Genomic DNA, 16,667 nt, shown 5'->3' on the forward strand with positions numbered 1-16,667 from the left:
GTTGGGAAAGGGCATGTTCACCACTGTGTTACATCACCTTTTCTTTTTAACAACACTCAATAAACGTTTGGGAACTGAGGAAACTAATTGTTGAAGCTTTGAAAGTGGAATTCCTTCCCATTCTTGTTTTATGTAGAGCTTCAGTCCTTCAACAGTCCGGGGTCTCCGCTGTCGTATTTTACGCTTCATAATGCGCCACACATTTTCCATGGGAGACAGGTCTGGACTGCAGGCGGGCCAGGAAAGTACCCGCACTCTTTTACTACAAAGCCACGCTGTTGTAACACGTGGCTTGGTATTGTCTTGCTGAAATAAGCAGGAGCGTCCATGATAACATTGCTTGGATGACAACATATGTTGTTTCAAAACCTGTATGTACCATTCAGCGTTAATGGTGCCTTCACAGATGTGTAAGTTACCCATGCCTTGGGCACTAATACACCCCCATACCATCACACATGCTGGCTTTTCAACTTTGCGCCTATAACAATCCGGATGGTTATTTTCCTCTTTGTTCTGGAGGATACCACGTCCACAGTTTCTAAATATAATTTGAAATGTGGACTCGTCAGACCACAGAACACCTTTCCACTTTGCATCAGTCCATCTTAGAAGAGCTTGGGCCCAGCGAAGCTGGTGGCGTTCCTGGGTGTTGTTGATAAATGGGTTTTGCTTTGCATAGCAGAGTTTTAACTTGCACTTACAGATGTAGCGACCAACGGTAGTTACTGACAGTGGTACCATGAATTGATTAACATGGACCCCAACTTAAACAAGTTGAAAAACTTATTCGGGTGTTACCATTTAGTGGTCAATTGTACGGAATATGTACTGTACTGTGCAATCTACTAATAAAAGTATCAATCAATCAATCAAAGGTTTATGAAGGGTTCCTGAGCCATTGTGGTGATATCCTTTACACACTCATGTCGGTTTTTGATGCAGTACCGCCTGAGGGATCAAAAGTCCGTAATATCATCGCTTCCATGCAGTGATTTCTCCAGATTCTCTGAACCTTTTGATGATTTGACAGAGTGTGGATGGTAAAATCTCTAAATTCCTTGCAATAGCTCGTTGAGAAATGTTGTTCTAAAACTGTTCGATAATTTGCTTACAAAGTGGTGACCCTGGCCCCATCCCTGTTTGTGAATTACTTAGCATTTCATGGAAGCGGCTTTTATACCCAATCATGGCACCCACCTGTTCCCAATTAGCCTGCACATCTGTGGGATGTTCCAAATAAGAGTTTAATGAGCATTTCTCAACTTTATCAGTTTGAACATCAAATATGTTGTCTTTGTAGCATATTCAGCTGAATATGGGTTGAAAAGGATTTGCAAATCATTGTATTCTGTTTATATTTACATCTAACACAATTTCCCAACTCATATGGAAACGGGGTTTGTATTTTTGTGTGCACAATCCTACTAAACTCGTGACGACCGTGTCGTGTTGGACTGTGAAGACTTGAAGCAGCGTGTCACCGACTCTGACTCAACATGTGATCCGATGCTCGCACATTTTCTCCGTCGTCATTTCGGCTTTTCGTCTCTTCTTTTTTGTGTGTTTCGTTTTTTTTTTTTTTGTCGCTAACGTCTATTTCTCTGGCTACCTGGCATGGATTCGCCAGCGTGTGACCAGACGTCAGCTATTGTTCGTCTGGGAAGCAATGAGACCATCGCAGCGAGGCGTTGTTTCCATTGGGATCACATCTGTCACGGACAGTGCCTCCATCTCTCCTGGCTCCATTGTAGCTCCGAGTGTGTGTCAGCAATAGATTGTGTCGCCATGTTGTGGTGTTGTTACCTTGTAGATGTGTATCCACGTCTGCGACCTCCTGTTTTGATGCATGACTCATCGTGACGTCCGTCTTTCAACTCTCCTCTCATCTGCAAAAGTCTGTCGAGGCTCCATTTCACGTGTAAAATACATTTGCAAAATAGATAATTCTGCATATAATAACACGTAGCACTCGTCTACAGCCATAATTGTTTGGAATAATAATATATACTAAAATATAATTCAAAATAATAGTTGTCATAATGGATAATCAGTTAAAATGATGCACAAAATATATATTTTTTCATATAATTTAAAAATAAAATATTAAAATAATACAAAAAGAGTAATCTATAAAAAAAAAAATAACATTATGAACTGAAAAAAATACATAAATATTATAATTGTGGAATGGGTCCGGTCCGATCCGGTGGCCATGTACTGCTTGCCTGTGTATCGGCTGGGGACATCTCTGCGCTGCTGATCCGCCTCCGCTTGGGATGGTTTCCTGCTGGCTCCGCTGTGAACGGGACTCTCGCTGCTGTGTTGGATCCGCTTTGGACTGGACTCTCGCGACTGTGTTGGATCCATTATGGATTGAACTTTCACAGTATCATGTTAGACCCGCTCGACATCCATTGCTTTCCTCCTCTCCAAGGTTCTCATAGTCATCATTGTCACCGACGTCCCACTGGGTGTGAGTTTTCCTTGCCCTTATGTGGGCCTACCGAGGATGTCGTAGTGGTTTGTGTTGTGGTTTGTGCAGCCCTTTGAGATACTAGTGATTTAGGGCTATATAAGTAAACATTGATTGATTGATTGGTAAGAAATAGGGGGAAATATTATAGTGAATATTTTTGGAAGAATCAGCTGGTAGTACTAATAAATGAAATCAAATAAAATAAAACATGTAAGATATAAAATACATATTCATGGTATAAACTCAATGAAATATATGATATAAAATAATCAATATTGTACATATTTGAAATAATATACAGTAATTATATAACACAAAGTAAATATATAATGTAAAAAAGTTCGATAAAAGGTTAAAAAAACAGCACGTGTTACTCATCCACAGTACATATCAGCAATAATTGTTAGGAATAATAATCTCTACTAAAATTTAATTCGAAATAACATAATAGTTATTACAATTGATCATCAGTTAAAATGATGTACAAAATAAACGTTTTTATATAATTTAAAGATAGGATATTAAAATAATACAAAAGTAATCTACAAAAAATATTAATAGATAACTATATGAACTAAAAACAATACATAAATATTACAAGAAATAAGGGAAGCAACTCAATATTATAGTGAATATTTTTTGAAGAATCAGCTTTTAGTACTAATAAATGACATAAATCAAATATAAAAAAAACCATGTATGATATAAAACACATATTCATGGAATAAACACAATAAAATACATGATATAAAATAATATTCAATGACATGCATGTTTGAAATAATATACAGAAATTATATAACACAAAGTAAATATATTGTTGCGATCCGCTACTCGGATCTTCACAGTTTGTTGTTTTGTTCTCTTGTTTGGTATCACTCTCCGTCATTTGACTGCTTAGTTTGTGTTTAGTCTGTTTCCATGGTTTCTTATTAGTCTCAGCTGCTACTCTCGGTTCCCGCACACCTGTTACAGTTGATTACTGCCATTATATAAGCCTGCCTCTTTTCGTTGTTTGTTGCTGGGACTCTAATTTGCCAACGTGCAACAGTGACGACTAACTACTACCGTACGTATATTCTCGCTAGCTTTTCACGCTACGACTTTGCTTCTATTCCAGCTCTCACGCTGATGATTTGTTTTTCCCTTTTTTGTGCCTTCGTGCCAAGTTTTAGTTTTTCTGTTTGTATTCCTAGCTTCTATGCTAGCGTTCTCGGTTTGTTTTTCTGCCTAGCTCCAATGTTTTTGTTTCTCAGCTTGTTTTGTTACCTAATAAATTCATTAATGTTTTACCTCTTGCTGTGATCATGCCGATGCATTCCTGGAGGGACAAACCCGACAAACCGTTACATATATAATGTAATAAAGTATGATAAAAGGTTAAAAAAAAACAGCACATTGCACTCATCCACAGTACATATCAGCAATATTTGTTAGGAATAATAATCCGTACTAAAATATCATTCAAAATAATAGAAACAACTGTTATTTTAATTGATAATCAGTTAAAATGATGTACAAAATAAATGTTTTTCATATAATATAAAAATAGGATATTAAAATTGTACAAAAGTAATCTACAAAAAAAACATTTACAGTAAATGTTATGAGCTAAAAACAATACATACATATTACGAGAAATAAGGGGAAAAACTCAATATTATATCGAATATTTTTTGAAAAATCATCTTTTAGTACTTTTAGATGAAATCAGATAAAATAAACGTACGATATAAAATACATATTCATGAAAAAAACACAATGAAATACATGATATAAAATAATATTCAATATCATTATCATACATATTTAAATAAATAAATGATAAATGGGTTGTATTTGTATAGCGCTTTTCTACCTTCAAGGTACTCAAAGCGCTTTGACACTACTTCCACATTCACACACACATTGACACACTGATGGAGGGAGCTGCCATGCAAGGCGCCAACCAGCACCCATCAGGAGCAAGGGTGAAGTGTCTTGCTCAGGACACAACGGACGTGACGAGGTTTGTACTAGGTGGGAATTGAACCAGGGACGCTCGGGTTGCGCACGGCCACTCTCCCACTGCGCCACGCCATATACAGTAATTATATAACACAAAGTAAATATATCATGTAATAAAGTATGATAAAAGGTTAAAAAAAACAGCACATTGCACTCATCCACAGTACATATCAGCAATAATTGTTAGGAATAATAATCTGTACTAAAATATCATTCAAAATAATATAAATAGTGGATCTAACATCATAGTGAGAGTCCAGTCCATAGTCGATCTAACATAATAGTGAGAGTCCAGTCCATAGTGGTTCTAACATAATAGTGAGAGTCCAGTCCATAGTGGATCTAACATAATAGTGTGAGAGTCCAGTCCATAGTGGATCTAACATAATAATGAGAGAGACCAGTCCATAGTGGATCTAACATGATAGTGAGAGTCCAGTCCATAGTGGATCTAACATAATAGTGTGAGAGTCTAGTCCATAGTGGATCTAACATGATAGTGAGAGTCCAGTGCATAGTGGATATAACATAATAGTGTGAGAGTCCAGTCTTTAGTGGATCTAACACAATAGTGTGAGAGTCCAGTCCATAGTGGATCTAAAATAATAGTGAGAGTCCAGTCCATAATGGATCTAACATAATAGTGAGAGTCCAGTCCATAGTGGATCTAACATAATAGTGAGTGTCCAGTCCATAGTGGATCTAACATAATAGTGAGAGTCCAGTCCATAGTGGATCTAACATAATAGTGTGAGAGTCCAGTCCATAGTGGATCTAACATATTAGTGTGAGAGTCCAGTCCATAGTGGATCTAACATAATAGTGAGAGTCCAGTCCATACTGGATCTAACATAATAGTGAGAGTCCAGTCCATAGTGGATCTAACATAATAGTGTGAGAGTCCAGTCCATAGTGGATCTAACATAATAGTGTGAGTCCAGTCCATAGTGGATCTAACATAATAGTGTGAGTCCAGTCCATAGTGGATCTAACATAATAGTGAGAGTCCAGTCCATAGTGGATCTAACATAATAGTGTGAGAGTCCAGTCCATAGTGGATCTAACATAATAGTGAGAGTCCAGTCCATAGTGGATCTAACATAATAGTGAGAGTCCAGTCCACAGTGGATCTAACATAATAGTGTGAGAGTCCAGTCCATAGTGGATCTAACATAATAGTGAGAGTCCAGTCCATAGTGGATCTAGCATAATAATGAGAGAGACCAGTCCATAGTGGATCAAACATAATAGTGTGAGAGTCCAGTTCATAGTTGGGCCAGCAAGAGATCATTTTGAGTGGAGACGTCCCTAACTGATGCACAGAAAAGTGATCCACCCTGGGTCCCGCCTTTGGACAGCTAGTGCTTCATCTGTGGTCACCAAATCTGTGCTGAACAATAGTAGATTTGTTGATTTACGTCATTTGTGGAGAGGCGGAGCCGGCAGTCCGAAAACAAGGCAGGGCACGCCGGAGCCCGGCCCAAAATGGCGGCGAGGAGGCGTGGCCGGCAGTCCGACAGCGAGGCAGGACACGCCGGAGCCCGGCCCAAGATGGCGGCGAAGAGGCGCGGACTGCCAGCAAGCATCGAGGCGGGGCGCCCCAGAATCAACCCTGCAAATATTATCAGGTGTGTGGGTCGCCCAGCTGGGCACAATTTAAATCTCCTCTCGCACTCAGCATCGGCTTCCTTCTGGCTCCTCTTCTCTCCGTCTCTCCTCCCTTTTACACAGTGCGAGAGGAGATTTAAATTGTGCCCACCTGGGCGACCCACACACCTGATAATATTTGCGGAGTTGATTCTGATGCACCCGCCTCGCTGCTTGCTCGCAGTCCACGCCTCCTCGCTGCCATCTCTGGCGTGCCTTGCCGGCTCTGCCTCTACATAAACAACAAATTGTAAATGCTAATAATACAAAATGGATGTCATAATATAATCAGAAAGTGCAGCCTTATTGAAATATAGCATCACGTTTGCAGTTCATCTGCCTTTTAAGCACTTTCTTCCCTCTCCAATACCGAAAATCTATGTGGAGCCGAGATTATTAGAATCCTAATTATGCTGCAGCCCGTCCGCTGATTTAACGCACGGCCGTTATATTACGTGTCACATTTTATGTGAAGCCATAACTTGGCCATTAAAGCCTCGCAGACGTCTTGTGTTAAAACACCAAGGCGAGTTGTAGATGTTCTAATAGCATTTGTTCACGTGTGTGTCCTTGTCTGCCTGTAGAGAATGTGTCAGCCCCTCCCACTCCTCCATTCACCACCCCAACCCTCCTCCTCCTCCCATTGGACCAGAAAGGTAACACACCAGCACTTTTTTTTGTGTTGTTGTTTTAATCCCGCTTCTGTTGACCTTCATTTTCACGCTTCCCTCTTTTGTCTCCCGCACGCACACTTTTCATGCGCTGCAACCTCCCTCGGCCGCACGTTCACACATGCAAGCATGCCTGTGCAGAATCGCCCTTTTTTATCATTCTGCCGACTCGGCACGTGTGCAGCCGGAGCGTGCACGTGCTCGGTCCTGCCAGAATTAGACTGACCATACGTCCTCTTTTTTCACCCAGATATGTCCTCTTTAACGGGCCTGTCCGGGCTGTCCGGGAGGGGTTTCTTAAATGCCTTTTGAGTCAGGATTGCGTGTATTTTCAATGTACAAACCCCGTTTCCATATGAGTTGGGAAATTGTGTTAGAGTAAATATAAACAGAACACAATGATTTGCAAATCATTTTCGACCCATATTCAGTTGAATATGCTACAAAGACAACATATTTGATGTTCAAATTAATTTAAAAAAAATTTTTTTTGCAAATAATTATTAACTTTAGAATTTGATGCCAGCAAGACATGACAAAAAAGTTGGGAATGGTGGCAATACTGATAAAGTGTAGGAATGCTCATCGAACACTTATTTGGAACATCCCACAGGTGTGCAGGCTAATTGGGAACAGGTGGGTGCCATGATTGGGTATAAAAACAGCTTCCCCAGAAAATGCTCAGTCTTTCACAAGAAAGGGGTGAGGTACACCCCTTTGTCCACAACTGCGTGAGCAAATAGTCAAACAGTTTAAGAACAACCTTTCTCAAAGTGCAATTGCAAGAAATTTAGGGATTTCAACATCTACGCTCCATAATATCATCAAAAGGTTCAGAGAATCTGGAGAAGTCACTCCACGTAAGCGGCATGAATATCGGAACGTAACAGTTGCGTACAGCAAACAATGAAGCCACCCGGACTGTGGCTCACTGATTAGTTCTCAACAGCAGGTGAACGTGCAGAGCACTAATCAGAGGCAGGTGAAACCATTTAGTACCCATGGAAACCGAAACAAACACCCAAAGTGCACAAAACCGTAACTAAGGGAGTCCAAAACTAACAGAACATAACTAAACAAAAACATGATCGGGATCACGGCTCATGACACACTGCTGTCAACATAGCACAAAAAATGATTTATTTAGATAATTATATTTTTTATAAAGCAAGTTCAAAAATCATTGGGAAATTTTCACCTAGTCCCGGCTTTGGCGTGCTGCCCGCCTTGGCACGCATATGTGTGTCCTCTTTTGGGGGATTTCAGGATATAAAATAGAATAGAATAGAATGGACTTTAATGTCATTATATTTTCATATAATGAGATGAAAGGCCTACTGAAATGAGATGTTCTTATTTAAAAGGGGATAGCAGGTCCATTCTATGTGTCATACTTGATCATTTCACGATATTGCCATATTTTTGCTGAAAGGATTTAGTAGAGAACATCTACGATAAATTTCGCAACTTTTGGTCGCTAATAAAAAAGCCTTGCCTGTACTGGAAGTAGCAGACGATGTGCGCGTGAGGTCACGGGTTGTGGAGCTCCTCACATCTGAACATTGTTTACAATCATGGCCACCAGCAGCGAGAGCGATTCGGACCGAGGAAGCGACGATTTCCGCATTAATTATAGCGAGGATAAAAGATTCGTGGATGAGGAAAGTGAGGGTGAAAGACTAGGAAAAAAAAGAAAAAAAGACGAGGGCAACAGATGTTGTTAGACACATTTACTAGGATAATTCTGGAAAATACTTTATCTGCCTATTGTGTTGCTAGTGTTTTAGTGAGATTATATTGTCGTACCTGAAAGTCGGAGGGGTGCGGCCACGGGTGTGGTGACCGCCAGTGTCTCTGAGGGAAGCCACGTATCTCGATGAGGCGAGGCAGCCGGGCTGAGATTTTTATTTTTTTTCCCCTCCATGGAGTAAGCGTCCGCCAGTCGGAGGAGGCAAGAGAGTCCACAGCTGCTGGAGGAACGACGCAAACTCTCCGCTCATGTCTACGGTGAGAGCCGAATGTAGACAAGGAAACACCGGCTGTGCTTCTGTTGCTAACGACGGCCGCAATACACCGCTTTCCACCAACATCTTTCTTCTTTGTAGTCTCCATTATTAATTGAACAAAGTGCAAAAGATTCAGCAACACAGATGTCTAGAATGCTGTGTAATTATGCGATTAAAGCAGACGACTTATAGCTGGGATCGGGCTGGAACAAAATGTCCGCTACTAACCGTGACGTCACGCGCACACGTCATCATACCGACGTTTTCAACAGGATACTTCGCGCGAAATTTAAAATTGCAATTCAGTAAACTAAAGCGGCCGTATTGGCATGTGTTGCAATGTTAATATTTCATCATTGATATATAAACTATCAGAATGCGTGGTCGCTAGTAGTGGCTTTCAGTAGGCCTTTAAGGGACTCCAATTTAAGGTGCGGTATTGGGAACAAATATGGGCAGAAGAGGTAATAAAGGAAAAACTAACAATTGAAACAAACAGACTAATATCCAGTAAAAATAACAAGCAATCATGTACAATATGCAAAACACTATACAAAATACTGTACAATATACAGAACAAGACAAGAGTACCGAAGTAATAAATAACAATCAGTGTCGGCCATATTGCACTCAAAGGGTAGTACTGCACAGTAGGGTATGAGGGCAGGATATTGTGAAAGGGTGAATTATTATTATTATAAGTTAGAGTTCAACATGGTGACAGCTCTGGAAAAGAAGCTGTTTGTTCTGGCTCTGATGCACTTGTAGCGCCTACCTGATGGAAGGTGGAACAGGTGGAAGCCAGGGTGTGTGCTGTCCTTGGTGATTCTTTATGCTTTCTTGAGGCAACAGGAGTCGTGTAAATCCTTCAGGGAGGGCAGGGGACAGCCGACAATTTTTTGTGCAGACTTTATGACCCTCTGAATCGCCTGTTTGTCTGCTTCAGTGCAGCTGGCGTACCACACTGTTATGCAGTACGTCAGCAGGCTCTCGACAGCCGAGCGATAGAAGGTCACCATCAGCTGTCTCTCCAGTCTGTTCTTCCTCAGCACCCCCAGGAAGTGGAGTCTCCGCAGTTGTATTTTGGGTCCATTACAGGTCAGATGATATGAGGGTGCTGAGGAACTTGGTCAGCTATGGTCAGCCTAGCCAGAATTAACCAGTGCCTGGTGCGTACTGCCAATGAATCCGAACGGAGTCAGGTCTCCGGTCCTGTAAAAAAAAGCAGCTCCACACAAGAAAATAAAAACATCTCAATCAATCAATGAATCAATGTTTATTTATATAGCCCTAAATCACAAGTGTTTCAAAGGGCTGCACAAACCACAACGACATCCTCGGTAGGGCCCACATAAGGACAAGGAAAATCTCACCCCAGTGGGACGTCGACAATGATGACTATGAGAAGCCTTGGAGAGGACCGCATATGTGGGCAAGCCCACCCCCCTCCCCAGGGGACCGAAAGCAATGGATGTCGAGCGAATCCAACATGATACTGTGAAAGTCCAATCCATAGTGGATCTAACATTACCGTGAGAATCAAGTCCAAAGTGGATCCAATATAGTAGCGAGAGTCCCGTCCAAAGTGGAGCCAGCAGGGAACCATCCCAAGCGGGGGCGGATCAGCAGCGCAGAGATGTCCCCAAGCCGATACACAGGCGAGCGGTCAGTACTTCATCCATGGCCACCGGACCGGACCCCCTGCACAAGGGAGGGGGGGGCATAGGAGAAAAAGAAAAGAAACGGCAGATCAACTGGTCTAAAAAGGGAGTCTATTTAAAGGCTAGAGTATACAAATGAGTTTTAAGGTGAGACTTAAATGCTTCTACTGAGGTAGCATCTCGAACTGTTACCGGGAAGGCATTCCAGAGTACTGGAGCCCAAACGGAAAATGCTCTATAAGACGCAGACTTTTTTTGGGCTTTGGGAATCACTCCCGTGTTTATGTGTACAAACGGTGTCAGAAAGCAGACCGAGGGAGCGCGCAAGAGCGATCGGAGATGCGGGTGGATGTCGGATCGTGTTATCTCAGAAGAGTGTGACAGCTTGTAGAAAGAGCTCGGCGCTCATCCGAGGAAGTGTGTTCGCGACACACCGAGTCGTCTATTTATCTCGCACACAAACACTTGCTCGTCTATTTATCTCGCACACAAACACTTGCTTTTCACCTTCAGCTTTCTCGAGGAGACGCCACGTCGCTGGCGGGGAGCTGTTGTTGACCTACTCTGCAGGTGCGGAAGCGTGGAAGACAGCCACAGGAAAACACTACAGTGTGAACATTTAGTTGGGGAAAAAAAACTCATATTCACCCAAGGTCATTTTAACTTATAAGTCCATGGCGGATGGTTGATATGAAATAGGTTTGTGTTATTGTCCTTTGTTTGAGTGACTTCACTTGATAGGTAGGTAGGTATCAGAATCAGAATCCATCCATCCATTTTCTACCGCTTATTCCCTTCAGGGTAGAGGGGGGGTACTGGGAACCCACGCAGTCACGGGGAGAACATGCAAACTCCACACAGAAAGATCCCGAGCCTGGCATTGAACTCAGGACTACTTTCGTATTGTGAGGCAGATAAACATAATCAGAATCAGAAATACGTTATTAATCCCAGAGGGGAAATTTAAATTTTCAGCACAATCCCATTCGCGATCAGACAAACATTACAGGGAGACAGCGCAGGATTGCTTACGGGTCTGCCAATCGGTCTAAGCCTGGGCCGCTGTAGAGGGGGTCCAGACTGAGGCCAAGGGAAAAAAACAATTAATGGCATAGTACACATCTCCCTTACATGTGTGTAAGAGGAAAACATCAAAGAACACAAAGAACCGGCATAGCTCGGTTGGTAGAGCGCCGTGCCAGCAACTTGAGGGTTGCAGATTCGATTCCCGCTTCCGCTATCTTAGTCACTGCCAATGTGTCCTTGGGCCGGACACTTTGCCCACCTGCTCCCAGGGCCACCCACATTGCTTTAAATGTAACTTAGATATTGGGTTTCACTATGTAAAGCGCTTTGAGTCACTAGAGAAAAGCGCTATATGAATATAATTCACTTCACTTCACATTAAAGACATTTAAAGAGTAGAGCTGATGCAACCAGCCACTTCTACATACAGCTATGAATAAAAAGTAAAAGAAACAAACTATAGACTGTGGTGGCCTCTGCGGTGTTCCATGCCATCATCTGCTGGGGTGGAGGGAGAAACAGGAGCAGACCCAACAAAGCAACCAAGAGACGACTCCACTCTGGGCTGCCAAACAACTCTAGGCCAGTGTCCAGTCCGCATGGATGAGCGAGGATGCGTCCAAGGAAACCGGAGTGTCCGATACCTGCTTAGGATGATGTAAGGACTATCATGTAGTGTGATTTAGAGCAGGGTTCTTCAACCTTTTCTGATTTTTTGAGTTGAAAAAATGCGGAGGCACACCACCGGCAGAAATCCTTAAAAAAACGAGACTCTGTGGACAGTAAAAAGTCGTTGTCGCAATTGTTGGATATGACTTTAAACCAAAGGTGTCCAAAGTGTAGCCTGGGGGCCATTTACGTCCCGCAGCTAATGTTTTACTGGCCCGCAACACATCATTCTAAAAATACTAAAACATTTTTTTAAAACATTCAAAAGTGGAATAAAAGAGCAAACAGGTGAAATGCAACAAGGAAAAGGTGTTTGTCATTGTTGACTCTTAATACTCTAATAACACCATTTTTTTCATAATTTCTCAAAAAATAATAATGAATCTAAATCAATGTTGCTATAAATTATTGATTGATTAAAGGACAAAAAGGACATAAATACAAAAACATAAAATCTTAAAAAATATGAAAATTGTTTAATAAAATACATAATTATATACTAATACTATATATACAAATTATTCTATTGATTTTTATAATAAATATATTAAAATAAATACACTCTACATATAGTGTATATATAGTATCATATATATATATATGTATATATATATGTGTATATATATATGTATATATATATATATATATGAGGCTGGTATAGAGATTTAAGTGTTGAATGAAAAAAATAAATAATTAAAAAGCATGACCTTTTTATGAGTGGGGCACTTTTGGATGCCCTAGAATTTTAGTAGAATTTAATAACTGTCTTTGTAAAAATATTAATAATAATACACTCAAATCAAATTTGCTATGAATTATGGACCATTTTAGGGATCCAATTACTTTGCAGAAAATATTCCACTTTGAAAATCTTTTTGGGAAAAATATTGTATATTTTGTATTTTTGACCCCAAAAAATAGGGTTTCGACAAAAAGCACGTAAAATGTAATAAAAATAATTAAGTACAATTAAAAATCAAGGGTTTTATTAAAAAAATAATATATGACTTATTTTGAACCTTTTTTAAGAGTGAAACCCTTCTGGGTCCCTAGGACCTAACTTTAAAGGAAGCCCCAAAAATAAAAAGTATATTATATTGGTTTTGAAAATGAAAAAAAATATATCAAAATTGCCCCCGCGTGCTTTGATTTTTCAGTGTTTGGCCCTCACTGGAAAACTTTGGACACCTCTGCTTTAAACCATAACCAAGCATAGCTCTTGTCTCAAGGTAGGTGTACTGTCACCACCTGTCACATCACACCCTGACTTATTTGGACTTTTTTTTTTGCTGTTTTCCTGTGTGTAGTGTTCTAGTTCTTGTCCTGCGCTCCTATTTTGGTGGCTTTTTCGCTTTTTTGGGTAGTTTCATGTCTTCCTTTGAGTGATATTTCCCGCATCTACTTTGTTTTAGCAATCAATAATATTTCAGTTGTTTTTATCTTTCTTGGTGGGGACATTAATGATCATCATGTCATGTTCGGATGTACATTGTGGACGCCGTCTTTGCTCCACAGTAAGTCTTTGCTGTCGTCCAGCATTGTATTTTTGTTGACTTTGTAGCCAGTTCAGTTTTAGTTTTGTTCTGCATTGCCTTCCTTGAGCGTCAATGCCTTTTCTCAGGGGCACTCACCTTTTTGTTTATTTTTGGTTTAAGCGTTTGACACAATTTTACCTGCACACTGCCTCCCGCTGTTTCCTACATCTACAAAGCAAGTAGCTACCGGCTGCCACCTACTTATATGGATGAGTATTACACAGTCATTTGCAGATTATAATTACACGTACCGTATTTCCTGGAATTGACGCCAGGGCGCTATAATTTAAAACCTCTTCTCACTCCGGCACTTACCAAAGGCATGCGGTAAATTTAGGCCTGCGCTGATAAATTTGAGTGTGATGTAAGGATACCATCTTGAAAAGCACATTTAATTAAAAAAAATATTATGGTCTTACCTTTACTTATAAATGAAGTCCATGCGCAGCTCCTTCTGAACAAAAGCATCAATAACTTGTTTACAGAAGTCTTCCTTATCTTTCTTCAGTTTTAAGTCTCTCTGTCTTGATGGAGATTTTCCTTTATTACCTCCTGCTTCGATTAAAAGTCCAGTTTAGAAAACTGTTTTATTTTAGATATGTAATCCTCCATGTTAAAAGTGCAAGCGAGAGGAAAAAATAAACGATCGCTGCTCACTCTTGCTGCTTGTTGTCACTTCTTCTGCAGCCGAGTAGTCACAAGAAGGATCACTAGCGCCCTCTAGCACCAGGAGGCGGGAGTCATTTAATGACTCATATTTGACACACGCAGCTACGGTATATTAATAAAACATAGCTTCTTACTGTTCTTTTTAGCATATTCAATAGCTTGGACCTTAAATACTACAGAATGGCTCTTAATCTTCTTCCCTTTATGCGATTTCAAATGATTGAAATCAGCCTCCTCCATTTTGAAAATGATGACAGGTGAAGTGTCACTCGTGACGTGACGAGTTTGACCCGGTGGAAATTCTGGGCATATGCTAATTACTTTTGCGAAACAAGTTTGACCTGGTGGAAATTCTAGACAGGCGCATACTATATACCCGGCGGCATTTCAAGGAAATACGGTATGCAAAAAAATGTGGGCACACCAGACTGTATCTCACGGCACACCAGTGTGCCGCGGCACAGTGGTTGAAAAACACTGCTCTAGAGGATGCTGCTGCCTCCTCCCACTGTGTCCATGCCGATGTTGTCCATGTATTAATGATTCATGCTGTACCGCCTCAATGTTAAGGTGCGAGGGCGGCATCAATAACTCTCTGTCCTTGCCGCGTCCTTATTGGCTTTGCTGCTCCTGGCTTCACCGCACCATGAGCTTCATTCGGCTGGTCAGTCAATTCATGTATTTCCATTCACATACACGGTGCACATATTCTTCCGTCCATCGGCACGCACGCACCGTGCAAACGTCTGTTTGTCTAATCGATGGAAACATTGGTGCAGGTTCAGACAAAACCACAGGTATTTGTCAGTCCATTCACACACACACACCCATCATTTAAAAATGGTCTCTGCAGTCGTGTACACACCGTAGACATCCGTCTGTCCCTTCACTCACACACACATGATGTAAACATACGTGTCCTTTCTTAGAAGCTAAACATCTGCATGTCCATTTACACATACAAACTCATGCTTCCACCAGTCTGTCCGCTCATACACACAAAGTGCAAGTACTCTTCAGTCCATTCTCATGCATCAATTACAAATGTCTGTCCATTTGTATGTGGCAAATTGTCATTCCATACACGCACATAATTATTACCACCAGATGTTTGTCCAACCACATACACGCCATGAAAAAAATCTGTCTACTCACAGGCACACACAATCTAAGCTGTCTGTCCATTCACACGCACACAAACACAATGCCGGTATTTATTAGTCTGCTCACAGGCACACACAACGTAAACTGTCTGTCCATTCACACACACAAACACAATGCTGGCATTTATTACTCTGCTCACAGGCACACATAATGTAAGCTGTCTGTCCATTCACACACTTACACAAACACAATGCAGGTATTTATTAGTCTGCTCACAGGCACACATAATGTAAACAACTGTCTGTCCATTCACACGCACAAACACTGCAGGCATTTATTACTCTGCTCACAGGCACACAAAATGTAAACAACTGTCTGTCCATTCACACACACAAACACAATGCCTGTAGGGGGGTGTCAGGGCCTGCTTCCTCTCCGCTTTGTAGATCTCGGGTCAAAACAAAAATCTTCCAATAGATTAAAGAAACCGACACCTTCATGTCGCTTCCCATCCTACACCATGGAGTTTTATAAGCCTTTTGATTGGTAAGATCAAAGACAGCTTTTGTCTGCTCGCCGGGAACTCATTGAAGTGATAACTTAGAAACAATTATTCTGACAAAGTGTTTGTTTTTTTAGAACCACTGGAAATTATTGTGAATTTTTTCTGCTCAACTTGTGACCAAAAAGATGCAACTTTCAAAACAATTCAAAGAAAAGGTGCCTGTAGGGGGGGTCAGGTCCTGCTTCCTCTCCGCTTTGTCGATCTCGGGTCAAGACAAAATCTTCCTGTGGATTCCACTAGATCAAAGAAATTGACACCTTCATGTCGCTTCCCATCCTCCACCGTGGTAAGATCAAAGACAGCTTTTGTTTGCTCGCCGGGACCTCATTGAAATGATGACTTAGAGCCGGTGTGTCCAAAGTGCGGCCATGGGGCCATTTTCAGCCCGCAGCTAATTGCTTACCGGCCCGCCACACATTCTGGAAATGCTATTTCAAAAATAATTAAAAAAAACATTTAAAAAAGTGGAAGGAGGTGACTTCTAACAAGAAAAGTTGACACAAAGCTGTCATGCAGGCTGTTTTTTGTTGTCTTTCCATTGCTCAAACAAAAAAATACACAACAAAAATCAATGTTATAATCAATTATTTTCAAGGCTCCAATTACTTCAAAAACTTTAAAATGTTTT

General features: G+C 41.0%; 1 protein-coding gene across 5 annotated transcripts in view; it reads left to right on the forward strand.

The window, feature by feature from the left end:
- Positions 1–16,667, forward strand: part of cadm4 (cell adhesion molecule 4) — a 560,557-nt gene that overhangs the window by 528,245 nt on the left and 15,645 nt on the right. For 3 of the 5 annotated variants that reach the window (XM_061915016.1, XM_061915017.1, XM_061915015.1), the window contains exon 7: positions 6,718–6,789. The exons of the other annotated variants lie outside the window; for them this stretch is intronic. In XM_061915016.1, coding sequence (XP_061771000.1) covers positions 6,718–6,789 — 72 coding nt within the window. The remainder of the gene's footprint in view (positions 1–6,717; positions 6,790–16,667) is intronic. 5 annotated transcript variants of the gene reach the window in all.

Source organism: Nerophis ophidion, linkage group LG11, assembly GCF_033978795.1.
Source record: "Nerophis ophidion isolate RoL-2023_Sa linkage group LG11, RoL_Noph_v1.0, whole genome shotgun sequence".
NCBI classification, from domain to species: Eukaryota; Metazoa; Chordata; class Actinopteri; order Syngnathiformes; family Syngnathidae; genus Nerophis; species Nerophis ophidion.